Source organism: Carlito syrichta, unplaced genomic scaffold, assembly GCF_000164805.1.
Source record: "Carlito syrichta isolate Samal-C Ts95f unplaced genomic scaffold, Tarsius_syrichta-2.0.1 Scaffold287787, whole genome shotgun sequence".
Taxonomy (NCBI): Eukaryota; Metazoa; Chordata; class Mammalia; order Primates; family Tarsiidae; genus Carlito; species Carlito syrichta.
Window position 1 is genome coordinate 232541 of NW_007231883.1, and position 17605 is coordinate 250145.

At 45.4% G+C, this 17605-nt stretch overlaps 1 protein-coding gene across 2 annotated transcripts; it reads left to right on the top strand.

The window, feature by feature from the left end:
• The first annotated feature begins 133 nt into the window (after nucleotides 1–133).
• Nucleotides 134–4205, top strand: HMGB1 (high mobility group box 1). Of its 2 annotated transcripts, XM_008053044.2 has the most exons (5): nucleotides 134–224; nucleotides 423–586; nucleotides 779–924; nucleotides 1363–1537; nucleotides 2515–4205. In XM_008053044.2, exons 2-5 carry the CDS (start codon nucleotides 437–439, stop codon nucleotides 2689–2691), a joined length of 648 nt encoding a protein of 215 aa, XP_008051235.1. In that variant the 5' UTR covers nucleotides 134–224; nucleotides 423–436; the 3' UTR covers nucleotides 2692–4205. The 2 variants fall into 2 exon arrangements, with proteins under 2 accessions (XP_008051235.1, XP_008051234.1); XM_008053043.2 differs by lacking the exon at nucleotides 134–224 and having other exon boundaries at nucleotides 408–586.
• The last annotated feature ends 13400 nt before the right edge of the window (nucleotides 4206–17605 follow it).

Here is a 17605-nt window from a genome sequence, read left to right on the forward strand (position 1 = left end):
GCCGGGGAACTTGGGCCCCGGGATTTTTCTCCCTTGCCTGAAGGCCCCTCCTTTGAAAGGGTCTGCCCGCTCGGGCGCGCCCCTGCCTGGTGCACCTCCACGAACCGGCAGGGCGTCTTCTGACCTTTGGTTTTGTAAGGGTTTTTTTCCTAAGGGGGTTTAAATGGCCGGTTCGAGGCGCCTGCGGAACAGATCCGGACAGATGGAGAAGGGCTGTTGGACGGGTATGTCTACACCCGCTGAGAGTCGGCCTTCTCTGCCATGTTCCAGCCCGGGTTTGGGCAGGCCCCTGTCGCTCCCGTGCTGAGCAAAGCACCCCGGTGGCGGTTCGCATTCACTGCCCGAGGCCCTGAAGTCCTCGCCTCTCCCACGCCGTGGGTTTCCCTGCTGACGCCAAGCGTTGGTTATTTTTTGTTTTCTAGAAAAATAACCGAACATGGGCAAAGGAGATCCCAAGAAGCCGAGAGGCAAAATGTCATCATACGCATTCTTTGTGCAAACTTGCCGGGAGGAGCACAAGAAGAAGCACCCGGATGCTTCCGTCAACTTCTCAGAGTTTTCTAAGAAGTGCTCAGAGAGGTGGAAGGTAAGGGGGCCCAAAACCCGGATGCCGCGGGGTCATTCCAGAACCGCCAGCGAGCTCCAGGTCCGGGGTTTTAAAAGCCTCGCCGGCGTTCCCATCGAGTAGCCAAGGAGGCCGGCTTTATTCGAGTGGGTGCTTCGAGGGGTGGTGTGTTGACGACTTATGACTCGTGTTTCCAAATAACCTGTTTCGTAGACCATGTCTGCTAAAGAGAAGGGAAAATTTGAAGACATGGCAAAGGCCGACAAGGCCCGTTATGAAAGAGAAATGAAAACCTATATCCCTCCCAAAGGGGAAACAAAAAAGAAGTTCAAGGATCCCAACGCTCCCAAGAGGCCTCCGTGAGTATCTTGCCTGTTTTTCCTTTCCAGACGTGTTTTGCAGGAGGCGTCTGACAGAAATGGAGTGAGTCACCTGACCAGTTTAGGGGGTCCAGTCCGAAGTTTCTGGGCTGAGGCTAGTTCACGCAGGTGCATCTAACTATTACAAAGATCCCCTAGGAGGGGAGTGTTAGGGCATTTGCATTGCCTGTGGATTTTCTGATAGAATTTTGACCCTTTTATTTCTTAATAAACACTCTCTCTGAAACCCGCAACTTACAAAACGTTCTTCTGGGCCCCTCGCTAGTACAAGCTATGTAACTGAATTAAGCCTTGGTCAGGAAGGGTATTGAGCATACTGGACTAAGTCCCGGGCCACCGGTGGATAGCAGTGCAGTGTGCCTTTAATCGTGTGTCTGTGATCTGTTAACACCCTGGAATTAAATGTATCTTTTTTAGCTCGGCCTTCTTCTTGTTCTGTTCTGAGTATCGCCCCAAAATCAAAGGAGAGCACCCCGGCCTATCCATCGGGGATGTCGCCAAGAAGCTGGGAGAGATGTGGAATAACACTGCTGCGGATGACAAGCAGCCTTACGAGAAGAAGGCCGCGAAGCTGAAGGAGAAATACGAAAAGGTGAGGAGTGTGGGTCTGCTTGGTAGGAAGATGGACAAGAGTGCCAGGTGTCGGCTGATTGCACATGATATCTTAATTTCCTGCCTTCTTAGGAATTTCTAAGGATTGGAGGTACAGTCACGGTTTCTAGTATAACAGCTACCTTAAGGATGCTGCTGGTGGTTGAAGTTCTTTGCCTTTTAAGAAATACAGAGGACCAAAAACATGGTTCTAAGTTGGTTTTGTTCCCCCGGTGTATCTTCCTTTTTATAAAAATTCTGGAAGTCCCTCGGAGTCGAGGGGACTGTTTTTAAATGGTCCGGCATCCAATACAGAGATGGAGTGTGGGCTATATCTTTTCATCTCGTACCCTGAAACATTTGTCTCTTCAGATGCTCAAAACACCACGGCATCAGAAAGTTAAATTTCCAGCCTGTTCAGTAAACGAATCAGATGGAGGAAATCTATCATTGCTGTGCTTCGAATTGAAATATTGAGTACTTGGAGTTAATTTTCAGCTTCTTTCGCCACCCCGAAAAATACCCATTTCGAGATCTTTTTTTTTTTTAAACCTAGTTGCACGCTTGCTGGCAAATTACTTGTTTGTAACAACACGTTTCTATGGAATGGGGTCTGACAGCATAAACCTGTGGAGTGCTTTTTTACATTTCAGAAGGTGGCAGTGTCTACCCTTTAATCAAAGTCTCTGCATTCTAGTCCTAATAAACTGGAGTTAGGATGTGGTATGTGATTGCACCTCAACGAGGCATAACTTGGCAAATAGGAGGCCGTGCCATTTCACGAGTTGCAGATTGCTGTCACCGTGGTGGTCTCCTCTTTTTATGTGCGTGTGTTGAAGTTCTGGCTGTCCTGGAGTGGCAGTGGATCGGTGGCGGTGGGACGCCAGCGTCACTGGGACCCTGGTTCTCTGTGCTTTTGCCGTGCTGCTTCTGCTTAATGGTGTTTTCTCTCCTGCCCGTCTCCCTTTATCTTGGAAGGATATTGCCGCTTACCGAGCCAAAGGCAAGCCCGATGCGGCGAAAAAGGGAGTCGTCAAGGCGGAAAAGAGCAAGAAAAAGAAGGAAGAGGAGGAAGACGAGGAGGACGAAGAGGACGAGGAAGAGGAGGAAGACGAAGAAGACGAAGATGAAGAAGAGGATGATGATGATGAATAAGTCGGTTCTAGCGCAGTTTTTTTTTTCTTGTCTATAAAGCATTTAACCCCCCTGTACACAACTCACTCCTTTTAAAGAAAAAAATGGAAATGTAAGGCTGTGTAAGATTTGTTTTTAAACTGTACAGTGTCTTTTTTTGTATAGTTAACACACTACCGAATGTGTCTTTAGCTAGCCCTGTCCTGGTGGTATTTTCAAGAGCCACTAACCTTGCCTGGTACAGTATGGGGGTTGTAAATTGGCATGGAAATTTAAAGCAGGTTCTTGTTGGTGCACAGCACAAATTAGTTATATATGGGGATGGTAGTTCTCTCATCTTCAGTTGTCTCTGATGCAGCTTATACGAAATAATTGTTGTTCTGTTAACTGAATACCACTCTGTAATTGCAAAAAAAAAAAAAAAGTTGCAGCTGTTTTGTTGACATTCTGAATGCTTCTAAGTAAATACAATTTTTTTTATTAGTATGGTTGTCCTTTTCATAGGTCTGACATTTTTCTTCTCGAGGGGAGGCTAGTCTTTTGCTTCTGCCCATTTGGGGTCACATGAGTTACGACTGTTTTATCTTTTTCATGTAACTAGCCGATAAAAAGCTTTCCTTGACACACCCTGCATGTCATGATGGGGGTAATACAAGTTCAATTGAGACACTTTTCCACCATGACTGAAACTCCAGAATCTTGATCTGCTGATAACAAATTTCACACAGCCCACTTCTATTTACAAAGTAAAGCGTGTAACCAGGCTACTCACAGCATGGGATGGTGAGAATCAAACATTTTGAAAGTCTGTCCTTGAAGGACTGAGAGAAAATGTGTTCTGATCTTTACACGAGGACTCTAGAATTCTTTAACTCCCATTACCATGTAATGGCAGTTATATTTTGCAGTTCCCACGTTAAGGAAGACCTGAGAATGTAGCCCCGAAAGCGTGAGCTTAAAATACAAGACTGTCATGTAAGTTTTTTTGTTGTGTTAGTTCCGGTGAAGTGCTGGCTGTAACTGTTTAACCCATTTATCTGAATATAGACTGCTCGAGAAACTTGAGACTCCATTAAAAGTATTTTTAATTAACTGGGCCGCTTTTCCAATGATGCCACTTTTTAAATTGGGTGTATTTTCCTACACTGTGGTTTGCCCCTTTATAGATCAGATAGCTAATGGAGAAAGAGGACGCTTGAGCTTTGCATTTCAGTACAAATTATTCAATTTACTTGAATTTAACTTTTCTTTACAAAACCCAAACTCATTCATTAGTCCTGTTTATCTGCTTAGCAGTTTAGGGAACAATTTGGCAATTTTGTGGGGTTTTTTTGAGATGATCGTTCTCTTAAAGTGCCAGTATTTTAAAATAGCGTTCTTGTAATTTTACACGCTTTTGTGATGGAGTGCTGTTTTGTTATATAATTTTGACTTGGATTCTTTCCATTTGCATTTGTTTATGTAATTTCAGGAGGAATACTGAACATCTGAGTCCTGGATGATACTAATAAACTAATAATTGCAGAGGTTTTAAATATTAGTTACATGGCCTTCACTTAAGAATTGAAGATTTTGTTACATATTAATCTTGTTTTCCATGATACCTCTCAGCGACACCTTCTAAATAAGTATAAGGGCTGGCAAGTTTTTCCCTTTAAAAATATTCACTTTATCTTATAAATAGGTTAATGGGCTGATAAAAATGGGTTTGTCAAACGTGACAAATACTCAGTGGATGCTATATATATAAATGAGGAAAAATAATTTTACTTGCAAAATGATTAGACACGATTTTTTTCAAACAAGGCACATGTGAGTGAAAAACAGTGGCATAAAGGCTACGATTGTGTCAACATTTATTAGATTTTTTAGTCAAGGGGAACAAATGACTCGTTTGATCTGATTTAGGTGAAGTTTCTACTATAGCTGTAGAATCACCATTGTCAACATTACTAATTCTGGTCCATTTAGAAGTGAATTCTGGTTCAAGGGCACTTCTCTGGAACTTTAATGGGTGTGTCATAATGAGTACTGTTAAGATGTTGAGAATGGAACAAAATTTGGGGGGAGATAACTTTACCTCAGGTCTTAACAGGAAAAAATGGGCAAAACTTGACTCTTCAAGAATCTGCAAACTCATCGTGGGGCTGGCCTGACAGTGATGCCCTGACGGTAGATGTCTAAACCTCAAGTAAATAGGCAACTGAGATAATTCAGGGTAAAACCTTGTTATAACTGGACATGCTTTTTTGTTAAATGTATCGGAACTATTTTAATGCCGAAATAGTTGCAGTGCTGTGGTGTTTCAAGATTTTCCAAAGTTTTTAAAAAATTTTTTGAGCAGACGGGGTCTTGTTACGTTGCACAGGCTAGTCGGAACTCCTGGGCTCAAGCGATCCTACTTCAGCCTCCCAGTGTGCAAGGTGTGGACCACAGTGCCTGGCCTGTAGAATTCTTTTTGACATCAAGAAAAGATTAAACATATCAATTCTAGTGTCTTTGGATTTTTTTAATTGGTATGTGGTTACTGATGAAGATCTAACTAAAATAATCCAGTTTCCTAACTTGCCTGTGTCAAATTTGAGAGGTATTGGCTATTTTTTTTTTTTTTTTTTTTTTTTTTTTTTAGTTGTGGTCTTACTGTCACCTATGCTGGAGTGCAGTGGCACACTCATGGCCACTGCGGCCTCTACCTGCTGGGCTGAATTGATCCTTCTGCCTCAGCCTTCCAAGTAGCTGGAACTGTAGGCGCACACCACCACACACAGCTAATTCTTTTTATTTAATTTTATTGCACTGATGAGGTCTCACCAAGTTGCCCGGGTTGGTCTTGACTCCCCGGCTCAGGCAATCCTGCTTCGGCCTCCCAAAGTGCTGGGGTTCCAGGCATGAGCCATCACGTGATACTTACTGAAACTTCGATGATCCTTGGTATTTGCTATCTTTACTAATCTTAGAACCAAATCTGGAAAAGGAGACCTTTTGTGTGTCCTGTGCCCCCCAAGGGTTGATTAAGTGGTAATGATATGAAAAGTGCCTATGTGGCACAAATCCGTCATACCACAGGATTTTCCGGCTGCCCAGGGAGTCGTAACCGCCATAACCATTGGTAAGACACTAGGGTGTATCCAGCTGTATTGAAAACTGCACGGGAGAGACAAAATTGATTTTTGGCCGAAAAACATGGCCACTACCTTGCCTGGCATCCCATAGTCTATGATGAACGTTCCCATTTAAGTTCACTTGGTAAAACACGCTTCCTGAAAGGGCCTGAGAAAACTTTCAGTACCAGGAAGCCCCTCTGCCCATGGTGTTAGCCCTGCAGAGATCAAAACACAGCTTATGTCGCAGAATTAACTGTTGCTCAAGTGTGAACCACTGGCTAGTAATTAGACTGTTTTAATTAATGAGGGATTGTGGTCATGGTTATTTAAATTTGGCATAGTTGGGCTTTATGCCACTTGCAAGTGACCCTTGAAATGCCTTTTATTTTTGAGTAGGAGTCTCACTCCAGCCCAGGCTGAATGCAATGGCAGGATCACGGACACCACAGCCTCGACCTTCTGGGCCATCCTTCCACCTCAGCCTCCCAAGTAGCTAGAACCACAGGCGCGTGCCACCGCGCCCTAATTTTTTGATTTATTATAGCGACGCGGTCTCACCAAGTTGCCCAGGCTGATCTCGAACCCCTGGGCTCAGGCAGTCCTCTTGCCTCGACCTCCCAAAGTGCTGGGATGACACATGAGCCCACCACGCTCAGCGTTGAAATGCCTTTGAAAACTAGATAACTAGGTGCAGTGACTCACGCCTGTCATCCCAGGACTTTGGGAGGTTGAGGTGAGAGCCCAGGGGTTCGAGACCAACTTGGGCAACTTGGCAAGATCTTCTCTCTAAAATAAATGAAAAAATTAGCCGGGCGTGGTAGCGCGCACCTATAGTTCCAGCTCCTTGGAAGACAGGCTGGAGGATTGCCTGAGCCCAGCAGGTCGAGGCTGCGTGTGGCCGTGAGCATGCCGCTGCACTCCAGCCTGGGCGACAGAGTGAGACTCTGGCTCAAAACAAAACAAAACAAACAAACAAAAACGAGATAAAAGGCAGAAAATGGTTTGGATCGTGATTCAGCAAAAAAGTGGAAAGTGACTCATTTTCTTGTCCCCTTCTGAAGGCACAGCCCTGCTGACCCTTGCTACGGCTTGGGAAATTCCCTGGGTCTAAGCCCGGCTGCTCCCTGGAGTCAGGGGGCAAAATGGCTCCACTGCAAGCTGGCTGCTGTTTCGCGACACATCCTGGCACAGAAGCACAGCACAGCCTGGAGTGACACCGACGTAACTTCACATGCCACACTCCAGAGTGTGCCCATCATCCAGTGGGTTTCAACCTAAAACAGATCCCATCTACCAGGAGGAAATCGAATCACCTTACCCTTTAGGATATCCATTGGTTTGGACCGTCTAAATCATTTTGTCATTGTTTTGAGTCAGAGTCTCACTGTCCCTCAGGCTGGAATGCAGTGGCATGCTCACGGCCACCGCAGCCTCAACCTGCTGGGCTCCAGCGATCCTTCCACCTCAGCCTTCCAAGCAGCTGGAATTACAGGCACACACCACCACACCCGGCTCGTTTTTTGATTTATTGTAGAGACGAAGTCTCACCATGTTGCCCAGGCTGGTATTGAACTCCTGGGCTCAGGAAATCCTCTCGCCTCAGTCTCCCAAAGTGCTGGGATGACAGGCAGGAGCCACCGCGCCTGAACGTTTTAATTTTTTTAGAAATGGGAGTCTCGCTATGTTGCCCAGGCCGGGCTCTGACCCCTGAGCTCAAGCGATCCTCCAGCCTCAGCCTCCAGAATAGCTGGGACTACATGCACACGCCACTACACCTGGCTTAAGTGATAGAATTTATTGGGCAGCCACTAAAAAGGAAGAAGTCCTGTAAATCTGCTGTAATCTGAGGATACATTTCCAGGTGAGCCCAAGGAATGGTGGGTATGCAGACACTGAAATCAATCTAGCAATAGAAAATCAGTGGGAGGCGGGTTGGAAAGGTCTGCTAAATCATGACGTCTCGTCTTTCCTTAGTCACCAAGTTCAGTCACAAAAGTGTCAGTCCATAGTGTGGTGCCCTGTGATATACTGGATCATTCCCTTGCTGATGGCAAGTTGTTTCCAGTTTTTCGCTATTTCTAGCAACACTGCCGTGAGCATCTGGGCCCATTTCTCTCCGGCAAGGATAGGTCTTTAGGATGGATACCTCGAGGTAGAATCGCTGAGTCAAGAGAGATTTGTGTTTGAGCAGAAATTGAAAAGTTGCAGCTGGGCGCAGTGGCTCACACCTGTCATCCCAGCACCTTGGGAGGTGGCGGCGAGAAGATTGCCTGAGCTCAGGCGTCTGAGACCAGCCTGGGCAACTTGGCAAGACAGAATCATCTCTACAATAAGTTAAAAAAATTAGCCGGGTGTGGTAGCATGCACCTGTGGTCCCAGTTACTTGGAAGGCTGAGGTGGAAGGATCGCCTGAGCCCAGCAGGTTAAGGCTGCAGTGGCTGTGAGCGTACCCCTGCACTCCAGTCTGGGTGACAGAGTGAGACTCCAACTCAAAAAGAAAAAAAGAAAGAAAGAAAGAAAGAAAAGTTGCCCCCCAAGAAGATGTGCTTAGGCTGTAAAATACTTTAACAACGATTTTATAATTAATCAAGGTCCTTACCAGTTATTCTTGGGCTCGGTGAAATAACTGTCCATTTTTAAAAGATGTGAGATTATAATACTGAGATATTGTCATTTGTCCAGAACTACCCAAACGGAATCAGAAATGGGCAGAATTGATGGAAAGACCCTGAGGACAGTCAGTGCTTACTTACACTGCTAAACCATTTCTCTAAAACAAGTACTGCAAGAACTAAGCAATCCATTGTGTGAAAATGAGAAAGTTCCTTCCCATGGGCGTCCTCCATCCTGCGTGGAAGCGTCTTGCAGGTTTTCTGGCTTTTTGGTAAGACCTCATCTCTACAATAAATTTTAAAAAAGAAAAAATTAGCCAGCGTGGTGGCGTGTGCCTGTAGTTCCAGCTACTTGGAAGACTGAGGCCGAAAGATCACCTGAGCCCAGCAGGTCGAGGCTGCTGTGGCCGCGAGTGTGCCACTGTGCTCCAGCCTGGGCGATGGAGTGACTCCGACTCAAGCCTGAGGCGACTCAGCGGAGAGATACTGTGGCCCGCACCCCACCCCCAACCTGAGTTCAAGGGTAGCCTGGTGCTGTTCAGTCCTCTGGGATCAGCCAGGCTGGGGAGGGGCACAGCGCATGGACTAGGCCCACTGGAGCTCAGGGGCAGGGAGGCCACCAGAGAGCCTCTTTTCACAAGAGGGACAAGAGTTGCCACTGCATTGGGAACCGTCAGGAGAACAGGATGGACCCCCAGGGTAGGGTCCTTGCCTGCCAGAGGTGAGGGCGCTCCCAGGACCACCACAGTCCATGCTGTGCACTTTTAAAAAATTTTTTAGTCAGAGTCTCACTGTGTTGCCCAGGCTAGAGTGCAGGGGCACACTCACGGCCACCGCAGCCTCAACCTGCTGGGCTCAGGCGATCCTTCTGCCTCAGCCTCCCGAGTCGCTGGGACGTGCCACCACACCCGGCTACTTTTTTGATTTATTGTAGGGACGAGGTCTAGCCAAGTTGCCCAGGCTGGTCTCGAACCCGTGGATTCAGGCAATCCTCTCGCCTCCACCTCCCAAAGTGCGGGAATGACAGGCGTGAGCCACCACACCTGGCCTGTTCTATATATACATTTTAAAAATTGAGGTGAGACTCCCAAAACGTAAAACGAACCAAGTGACGGGGAACAATTCAGTGATATTCACAAGATCTTGCGACTACCACCTCTATCTAGTGTCAAAACATTTACATCACCCCCAAAAGGAAACTCGGGAACCCATTAATTCTCTGCTTCCCCCGGGGCAACCACCAACCTCCACTGTCTCTGTGGATTTACCTACTTTGGACATGTATCAGAAATGGAATCGCACCGTGTGTGACCTTTTGTGTCTGACTTTCTCTTAACATAACATATATATGGGGGTGTCAAAAAATGGGTGCACATTTTAAGTCTGATGTTCACTCAGAAGATGGAGTTCATCAAGTGAACGCCAGCATCACCATGCGACAGACAGGACAGTCAGAAAATGGCAGAAGCAGAGCTGAGCGAACGTCATACCACACATTGCTACCGTAATTCAATTCAACTTCAAAGAGTCCTATGTAGATAACAGCTCTTAAAACGTGTAGATGCTTTTTTAGGTTCATTCCTGTATATTTTCTTTAAGTAGAGACAGGGTCGCCCTATGTTGTCCTGGCAGGTCTCAAACTCCTGGGCTCAAGCAATCCTCCTGCCTCAGCCTCCCAACGCGCTGAGATTACAGGCTTGAGCCACCCAGTCCGCCCAAGCGTTGTATTTGTGAGCTAATTTTTCTGCTTAAAAGTCTGTCTTGAATGAAGGTCTATATCATCATAAACTCTTACTGTGTTCTGTAACATTTTTAATGCTTGCATGATAGTCCATTGAATGATGAAAAACACTCATTATTTTAGTCAATCTCATATTAGTAGAAATCTGGATCGTTTCTGGTTTTTTTTTTACTGTTGCAAATAAAGCCAAGATGACTAGTCTTTCCTTATTGCCATACCTTTGTGCCCATAATAATTTTATTAGGATATAAATACAGGGGATGCCAAAAAATGTATACACATTTTAAGTGTGACGTTTGCTCAAAAGATGGCATTCATCAAATAAATGCGAGCGTCACCATGAGACAGGCAGGACAATCAAAGACAACAGCGGCAGCATGACTGAACAAATGTCATGCTTCACATTGCTACCATAACTCAATTCAACTTCGAGGAGTCACACATAGATAACATCTCTTAAAATGTGTGTGCACTTTTTTGGCACCCCCTGTATATTTCTCAAAGTGAAATTGCTGCATCAAAGCGTGAGGTGAATTTGGTGACTTGTACCAAGCTGTCTTTGGAAAGTTTCCACCCAAATGCAAGAACTTTTTAAAAGGTTATTCAGACGATTTTACCTATAAGCGATCAGGAATAGGGTCATGGTTTCTAAGATGTTATAAACGTTCAAGCCTACAACGATGGGGAAATCGTGAAAGGGGTAAACCTTCAAAAGCGAGCAGATAAAAAGCTTGAAACACCGGGGCAGCCATGGGGTTGAAATGCCCAATTCCTCTTTATGCTTCTGTTACGTTATGACTTTTCAGGTTGAAGGATTAACAGAAAGAGCTTTTATATTCAAGTAATTGCACAACCGCAGAAAGTGAACACGCAGATCAATTAGAATAGGGTGGGAAAACTTTGAAAATTTTGCAAAAGCATTTGTGCTTCTTTGCTTTCACACCTCACTGTGTCACCATGCTTTATAAAAACATCATAATTTCCAAAATTTACTAGTCAGTAATGATTTTAGAATTTTTTTTCTTAAATATGTGCTCTCAAAAGGTTAAATGCATTCGCACATATTATTTTCAGACCAAGATATACACAGGTTAATATTCTTTGGAGACATACATGCCTTTTTTTTTTATAGTTTGGAGTCTCACTCTGTCGCCCAGGTTGGAGTCCAGTGGCATGCTCATGGCCACCGCAGCTTGACCTGCTGGGCTCAGTCAATCCTTCCACCTCAACCTTCCAAGTAGCTGTAACTACAGGCATGTGCCATCACACCTGGCTAATTTTATGATTTATTGTAGAGACAAGATCTCGCCATGTTGCTGAGGCTGGTCTCAAATCACTGAGCTCAGGCAATCCTCTCGCCTTGGCCTCCCAAAGTGCTGAGATTACAGGCATGAGCCACTGCGCCCGACTGACATACACATCTTATTTAATGGTGGCTTACAGGTTAACATGAATTAATTATATATAATTTATCTTCTGGACCATAGCATGGGAATTTTTCTTTTTGGAAAGCATGATTTATTGAGAGCACAGAAAAGCTCCCACAGTGGGAGGAGCCCCGAGGGGGTTGCCCAGGAATTTTTGTAATACATTGATGAGTATTGGATCTTACACTATAAAATCAAATCTGAAAAGCAGTGCAAGTTTCATGTTTATTTTAAGAACCCGAATTTTAGAGGTCAACATTGCAAATTGCAAACTTTTTTTTTTTTTTGAGTCAGGGGTCTCACTCTGTCACCCCCGCTGGAGTGCAGTGGCACAATCATGGCTCACTGCAGCCTCAGATTGTTGGGCTCAGTTGATCCTTCCATCTCAGCCTCCCAAGTGGTTGGGACTACAGACACATGCCACCACACCCAGCTAATTTTTTGATTTTTTGTAGAGACAAGGTCTTGCTGCGTTGCTGCCCAGCCTGGTCTTGAACTCTTGGGCTCAAGCAATCCTCTCGCCTTTGCCTCCCAGAGTGCTGAGATTATAGACATGAGCCACTACGCCTGGACCAACATTGCAAACTTTTAAGTCATGAATTTATACATATGGCGCTTTTACAGATAATCTTAGTATAACATTTTAAATAATACTGACTTTATTTCTAAAAATTAGATATATTATTGTACAATAGCTATATTAAGATAAATATAAAACTTGACGTTTTTTAAAAATGTTACAATCTTGAGGTTTTGTTTTTGTTTTTTTTTGAGTTGGAGTCTCACTCTGTTGCCCACACTGGAGTGCAGTGGCCGCGCTCGCCCACCGCAGCCTCGACCTGCTGGGCTCCGGCGATCCTTCCGCCTCAGCCTTTCAAGTAGCCGGAATTACAGGCATGCGCTACCATGCCCGGCTGATTTTTTGATTTATTGTAGAGATGAGGTCTCGCTGCCCAGGCGGGTCTCGAACCCACGGGCTCAGGCAATCCACTCACCTCAGCCTCCCAAAGGCACAGGATTACAGGCTGAGCCACCGACCCCAGCTAAATCTTGAGGTTTTTTTAAAGAATTATAGGGGAGTGGGATTGGCAGTAGTGGGAATCTGCCGGGGGAGGGGGAGGGCACACCTCATCAACAAGGGTACGTGAATAATGAACATTTGCATACCTAACCCTGAATTGCACTGTACATCTTTCAAATTAAAAATAAAATAAAAAAATACTTGGGGACTCCAATACTCTAATTTCAATAATGGATAAAAGAACTAGACAAGAATCAACAAGGAGATAATAAGACTTGAACAACAATGAAACATCTAGACCTAAAAAAATAAAATAAAATAAAGAATTATAGATAAGAACTAACTGACCTGGACGAAAAAAAAAAAAAGACGCAATTTCTTTCTTTGTCAATGTTTTTTTTTTTTTGCTATGTTTTCATTTTTAGGCCAAATCTAATTTTTCTCACTTTGGGGACCAAGCAGTTTTAGTAGACTACTAATAATAACAATGCTCACTTTTTTTTTTTAAGTTGGAGTCTCACTCAGTCGCCCAGACTGGAGTGCAATGGCCGCTCCCGTCCACTGCAGCCTCGACCTGCTGAGCTCTGGCAATCCTTCCGCCTCAGCCTTCCAAGTAGCTGTAACTACAGGCGCGAGCTACCACACCCGGCTAATTTTTTTTTATTTTATTGTAGAGATGAGATCTCGCCAAGTTGCCCAGGCGGGTCTCGAACCTGCAGGCTCAGGCAATCCACTCATCTCAGCCTCCCAAAGCTCTGGGATTACAGGCTGAGCCACCAAGCCTGGCTAACAATGCTCACTTTTTAAAAATCATGAAAATATTCCATTTTGTTGTATTTAAAAATCATCAAAATAGCCTGGGCAACATAGCAAGACTCCATCTCTACAAAAAATCAAAAAATTAGCAGGGCATGGTGGTGCTCGCCTATAGTTACGGCTCCTAGGGAGGCTGAGATGGAAGAATCTCCTGAGTCCAGCAGGTTGAGGCTGCAGTGGCCATAATTCTGCCACTGGGCCACAGAGTGAGACTCCAACTAAAATAAAATAAAATAATCATCAAAGTATTTGTATTTATCTATTAATGCTTTATTAATATCTTTCTTTTTTAATGGGAAAATTATTAAGAAACTGCTGGGCAAACAGAAATTAACCTCAAAATGGGTCTTCACTGCTAGCTTTCCTGCCTCTGCAATCAAAGTCTTTGTGGTAAGGATAGGAAAAAAAAAAAAGAGCAAAGAGGCGAGTTCCAGGCCTGCTCATGCCTGAGTTGTGTCTGTGACTTTACTTCTTTCTATTTAAACCTGTAGACCAACAGCAAAGCACGCCATGGAATCGTGGACTTGACCGGCTGCACGGGACATTCCATGCGAGTCTGGCAGGGATCTCCAGGCATGTGCTGGCAAGTTACTAGACCACGCCGTGGCCAGGGATGGTGGCCAGAACGGTCACCAGGGAAGCAGGAGCACCCAGAGAAGTGGGCGTTTTGGGAGTGATTTTCAGAACTCAACATTTCCTTGATGGGTGGCACCCTCTGAGCACCTGCTCAAAACACCTTTCTCAAAACAAAAAAGTCTGACTGGGCAAAGTGGCTCACGCCGGTAATCCCAGCACTTTGGGAGGCCAAGGCCAGAGGACTGCTTGAGCCCAGGAATTCAAGACCAGCCTGGGCGACATAGTAAGATCCTGTCTCTACCAAAAAAAAAAAAGAGCCAGGTGTGATGACATGTGCCTGTAGTCCCAGGCAGGAGGCTGAGGCAGGAGGATCCCCTGAACCCAGGAGGTGGGGGTTGCAGTGAGCCACGATCATGCCACTGCACTCCAGCCTGGCCAACAGAGTGAGACCCCGACTCAAAAAAAAAAGAACAGTCCCATCGATGCCCCATTCCAATGAAAGGAAGCCGGGAACCATTTTTTCCAGAAATAGTCAACCTGCTGCTAAATGAGCTATGTCATGATTTCATAGCATCAGACTCACAAAGCACAGCCTCCACTAACTCTCAGAAATCCAGAGGAATTCTGAAAACATACTCCTTTATCTGAAACTCAGGAACAGGGGTCTCCATAGTGTCTTATCTCTTTAGTTCCCAAAAAGAAGGCGCTTAGGTGAGTAATGCACAACACCAGATGACAATGGCCTGCTTATCAACGACTCTAGATTTTTTCCCGGGACCCGATTTTAGCTAAAAACAGAATAAAACCCCTAGGCCTCTCCGATGGGGCCAATGGCTAGGGCAGGCTTTTCTTCTAATTTTTCTTTCTTTTTTTTTTTAAGTTACGGTCTCCCTTTGTTGCCCAGGCTGGAGTACAGTGGCACAATCGTAGCTCACTGCAAGATAAAGTCATGATCAAAACCATAACTGCAAGCTAAGTTTGCATAGGGAACATTTGCTGCCTGGTATGAAGAAGTCTCTTAGTTTTTTAAGAAGAGATTCTTTTTTTTTGTCTTCTGAGTTGGAGTCTCACTCTGTTGCCCAAGCTGGAGTGCAGTGAGTGGCACGCTCCCGGCCACCACAGCCTCGACCTGCTGGGCTCAGGCGATCCTTCCGCCTCAGCCTCCCAAGTAGCTGAAACTACAGATGCAGGCCACCACATTCGGCTAATTTTTTAATTTATTGTAGAGACGAGGTCTCCCCAAGTTGCCCGGGCAGGTCTCGAAGCCCTGGACGCCGGCAATCCTCTTGCCTCGGCCTCCCAAAGTGCCGGGATTACAGATGTGAGCCACCATGCCCGGCTTAAAAAGAGATTATAAAAAGAAATGTTATTTATCAAAATGTGGCTCCTTCAAGAACATGCAGTTATACCATTCAGCGTATGGTACCATTTGTTGGGCCAAAAGTGTCTTCTCTCGAGCTTAAAACTTGATAGCGTGACTTTGAAAGTCCAAAAATGGATGAAAAACACAGGTGGGCTCGGTGGCTCATGTCTCTAATTCCAGCACTTTGGGAGGCCGAGGCAGGAGGATTGCTTGAGGTCAGGAGTTTGAGGTCAACCTGGACAACATAGCAAGACCCCATCTCTACACAAAATAAGAAATTAGCTGGGAGTGTTGGTGCATGCCTGTAGTCCCAGCTACTTGGGAGGCTGAAGCAGAAGGATTGCCTGAGCCCCAGGAGGTCGAGGCTGCAGTAGCTGTGATCGTGCCACTGCACTCCAGCCTGGGAGACAGAGTGAGACTCTGACTCATAAAAAAAAATGTCCTTGAGAGAAAGTCTGAGGCATGAAAGAACCCCGCAGGTAATGTGTCCCCTGACGTATACGTTCCTTGAAGAGGTTGACTGACCAGTTTCTCCTTTCCTTTTAGGTGGGTTCTACTGATTCTGCAAAATTATTTCCCTGTCTGTCCATGGCTCACCCAGTCCTCTCCTCTTAGCCACAACCAGTACAATGGGCGGCTGGGCCACCAGGGAGAGTGGGTGGGAAGCTGGTCAGAACCCTGATCACCATAGGGTCTGTGCACAGCCCCTAGGCCTCTCTGATTGGGGACCATGGCTAGGGCAGGCTTTTTTTCTTTTTCTTTTTCTTTTCTTTTCTTTTGAGTCAGGATCTCTCTCTGTTGCTCAGGCTGGAGTACAGTGGCACAATCACGGCTCACTGCAGCCTCGACCTCCTGGACTCAGGCAATCCTACCACCTCAGCCTCCCAAGTAGTTGGGACTACAGGCATGTGCAACCACATCTGACTAATTTTTTTTTTTTGTAGAGATGAAGACTCGCTATGTTGCCCAGGCTGGTTTTGAACTCCTAGGCTCAAACGATCCTCCCACCTTGGCCTCCCAACATGTTAGGATTACATGCGTGTGCCACCATGCCCCACCTTTTTTTTTCCCCCCTTTCCCATAATTCGTTCTCTTTTAGTCTCCAAAAATCTGCAGGCAGTGCTGTCAGACACCCGGTTTCCTATCTCCAGCCAGGCACGTTGCCTTCAAGCCAAAGTCCTTGTGCTGAAGATTTCTGTTTTCTACTCTCTATTAAAACAGCAGGGAGGGAGTCAAACTGCAATTCAAATTGCATAACTGCTTGCAACTTTGCTTGAGTGATGTGGCAACGTTTATTTTTCTAGTGAGTTCGTCCATTCCTGCGAGCCTGCGCCTGTGTTTTCACAGTTGTATCGCCTGCTCATAAATAAGTGCTCCATGAATGAATTCACTTCCTACTCTGTGGCAAACTCCACATTCTAACACGTTGGTTCCAGTAGCAAACAGGATACGAGTCATTTCTAGAAACCTAGGTTGACATACCCTGCTGCCTAGTTACCTGGAGGGTTTTGGTATAAGGCCGTCAAGACATGGGGACATTTCATGATCATTTTAGAGGAATAAGTTGTAAACTCTGAGACCTTAGGAAGGACAGGCCCTGATAATATCCAGTGAATATAATTTTCACAGTATCTCCAGATGTGGATATCAGTGTCAGAAATGACTCTCACTTTTGTCAAGTGCTGTGGTACACACCTGTTATCCCAGCTACTTGGGAGGCTGAGGCAGGAGGATCACTTAAGCCCAGGAGTTCAAGACTGTCGTGCATATGATTGTACCTGTGAATAGTCTTTGCACTCCAACCTGGGTGACATAACAAGGCTCTATCTCTAAAAACAAACAAACAAACAAACCAAAAAAACCCTCACTTTTTTTTAAAAAGCCCATGCCCTAAGAGATAAGATAGACAAGTGGGACCTCATCAAACTGAAAAGCTTCTGCAAACCAAAAGAAACCATCGAGAGAGTGGAGAGACAGCCACTCAGAACGGGAAAAATATTTGCCAACTGTATATCTGACAAAGCCCTAACGTCCAGGATCTACAAGGAACTCAAACGTGCTGAAAGGAAAAAAACAAACGGCCCCATTAAAAAGTGGGCAAAAGCCGGGCTTGGTGGCTCAGCCTGTAATCCTGCGCCTTTGGGAGGCTGAGGTGAGTGGATTGCCTGAACCCGTAGGTTCGAGACCCGCCCGGGCAACTTGACGAGACCTCATCTCTACAATAAATGAAAAAATCAGCCGGGCATGGTAGCACGTGCCTGTAATTCCGGCTACT

Bases quoted from the DNA above. Each gene is read 5' to 3' on its own strand.
- HMGB1 (XM_008053044.2), top strand. From the start codon at position 437: ATGGGCAAAGGAGATCCCAAGAAGCCGAGAGGCAAAATGTCATCATAC. The intron at 587-778 runs GTAAGGGGGCCC...CCTGTTTCGTAG, and splicing joins AGTGCTCAGAGAGGTGGAAG to ACCATGTCTGCTAAAGAGAA. The intron at 925-1,362 runs GTGAGTATCTTG...TATCTTTTTTAG, and splicing joins AACGCTCCCAAGAGGCCTCC to CTCGGCCTTCTTCTTGTTCT.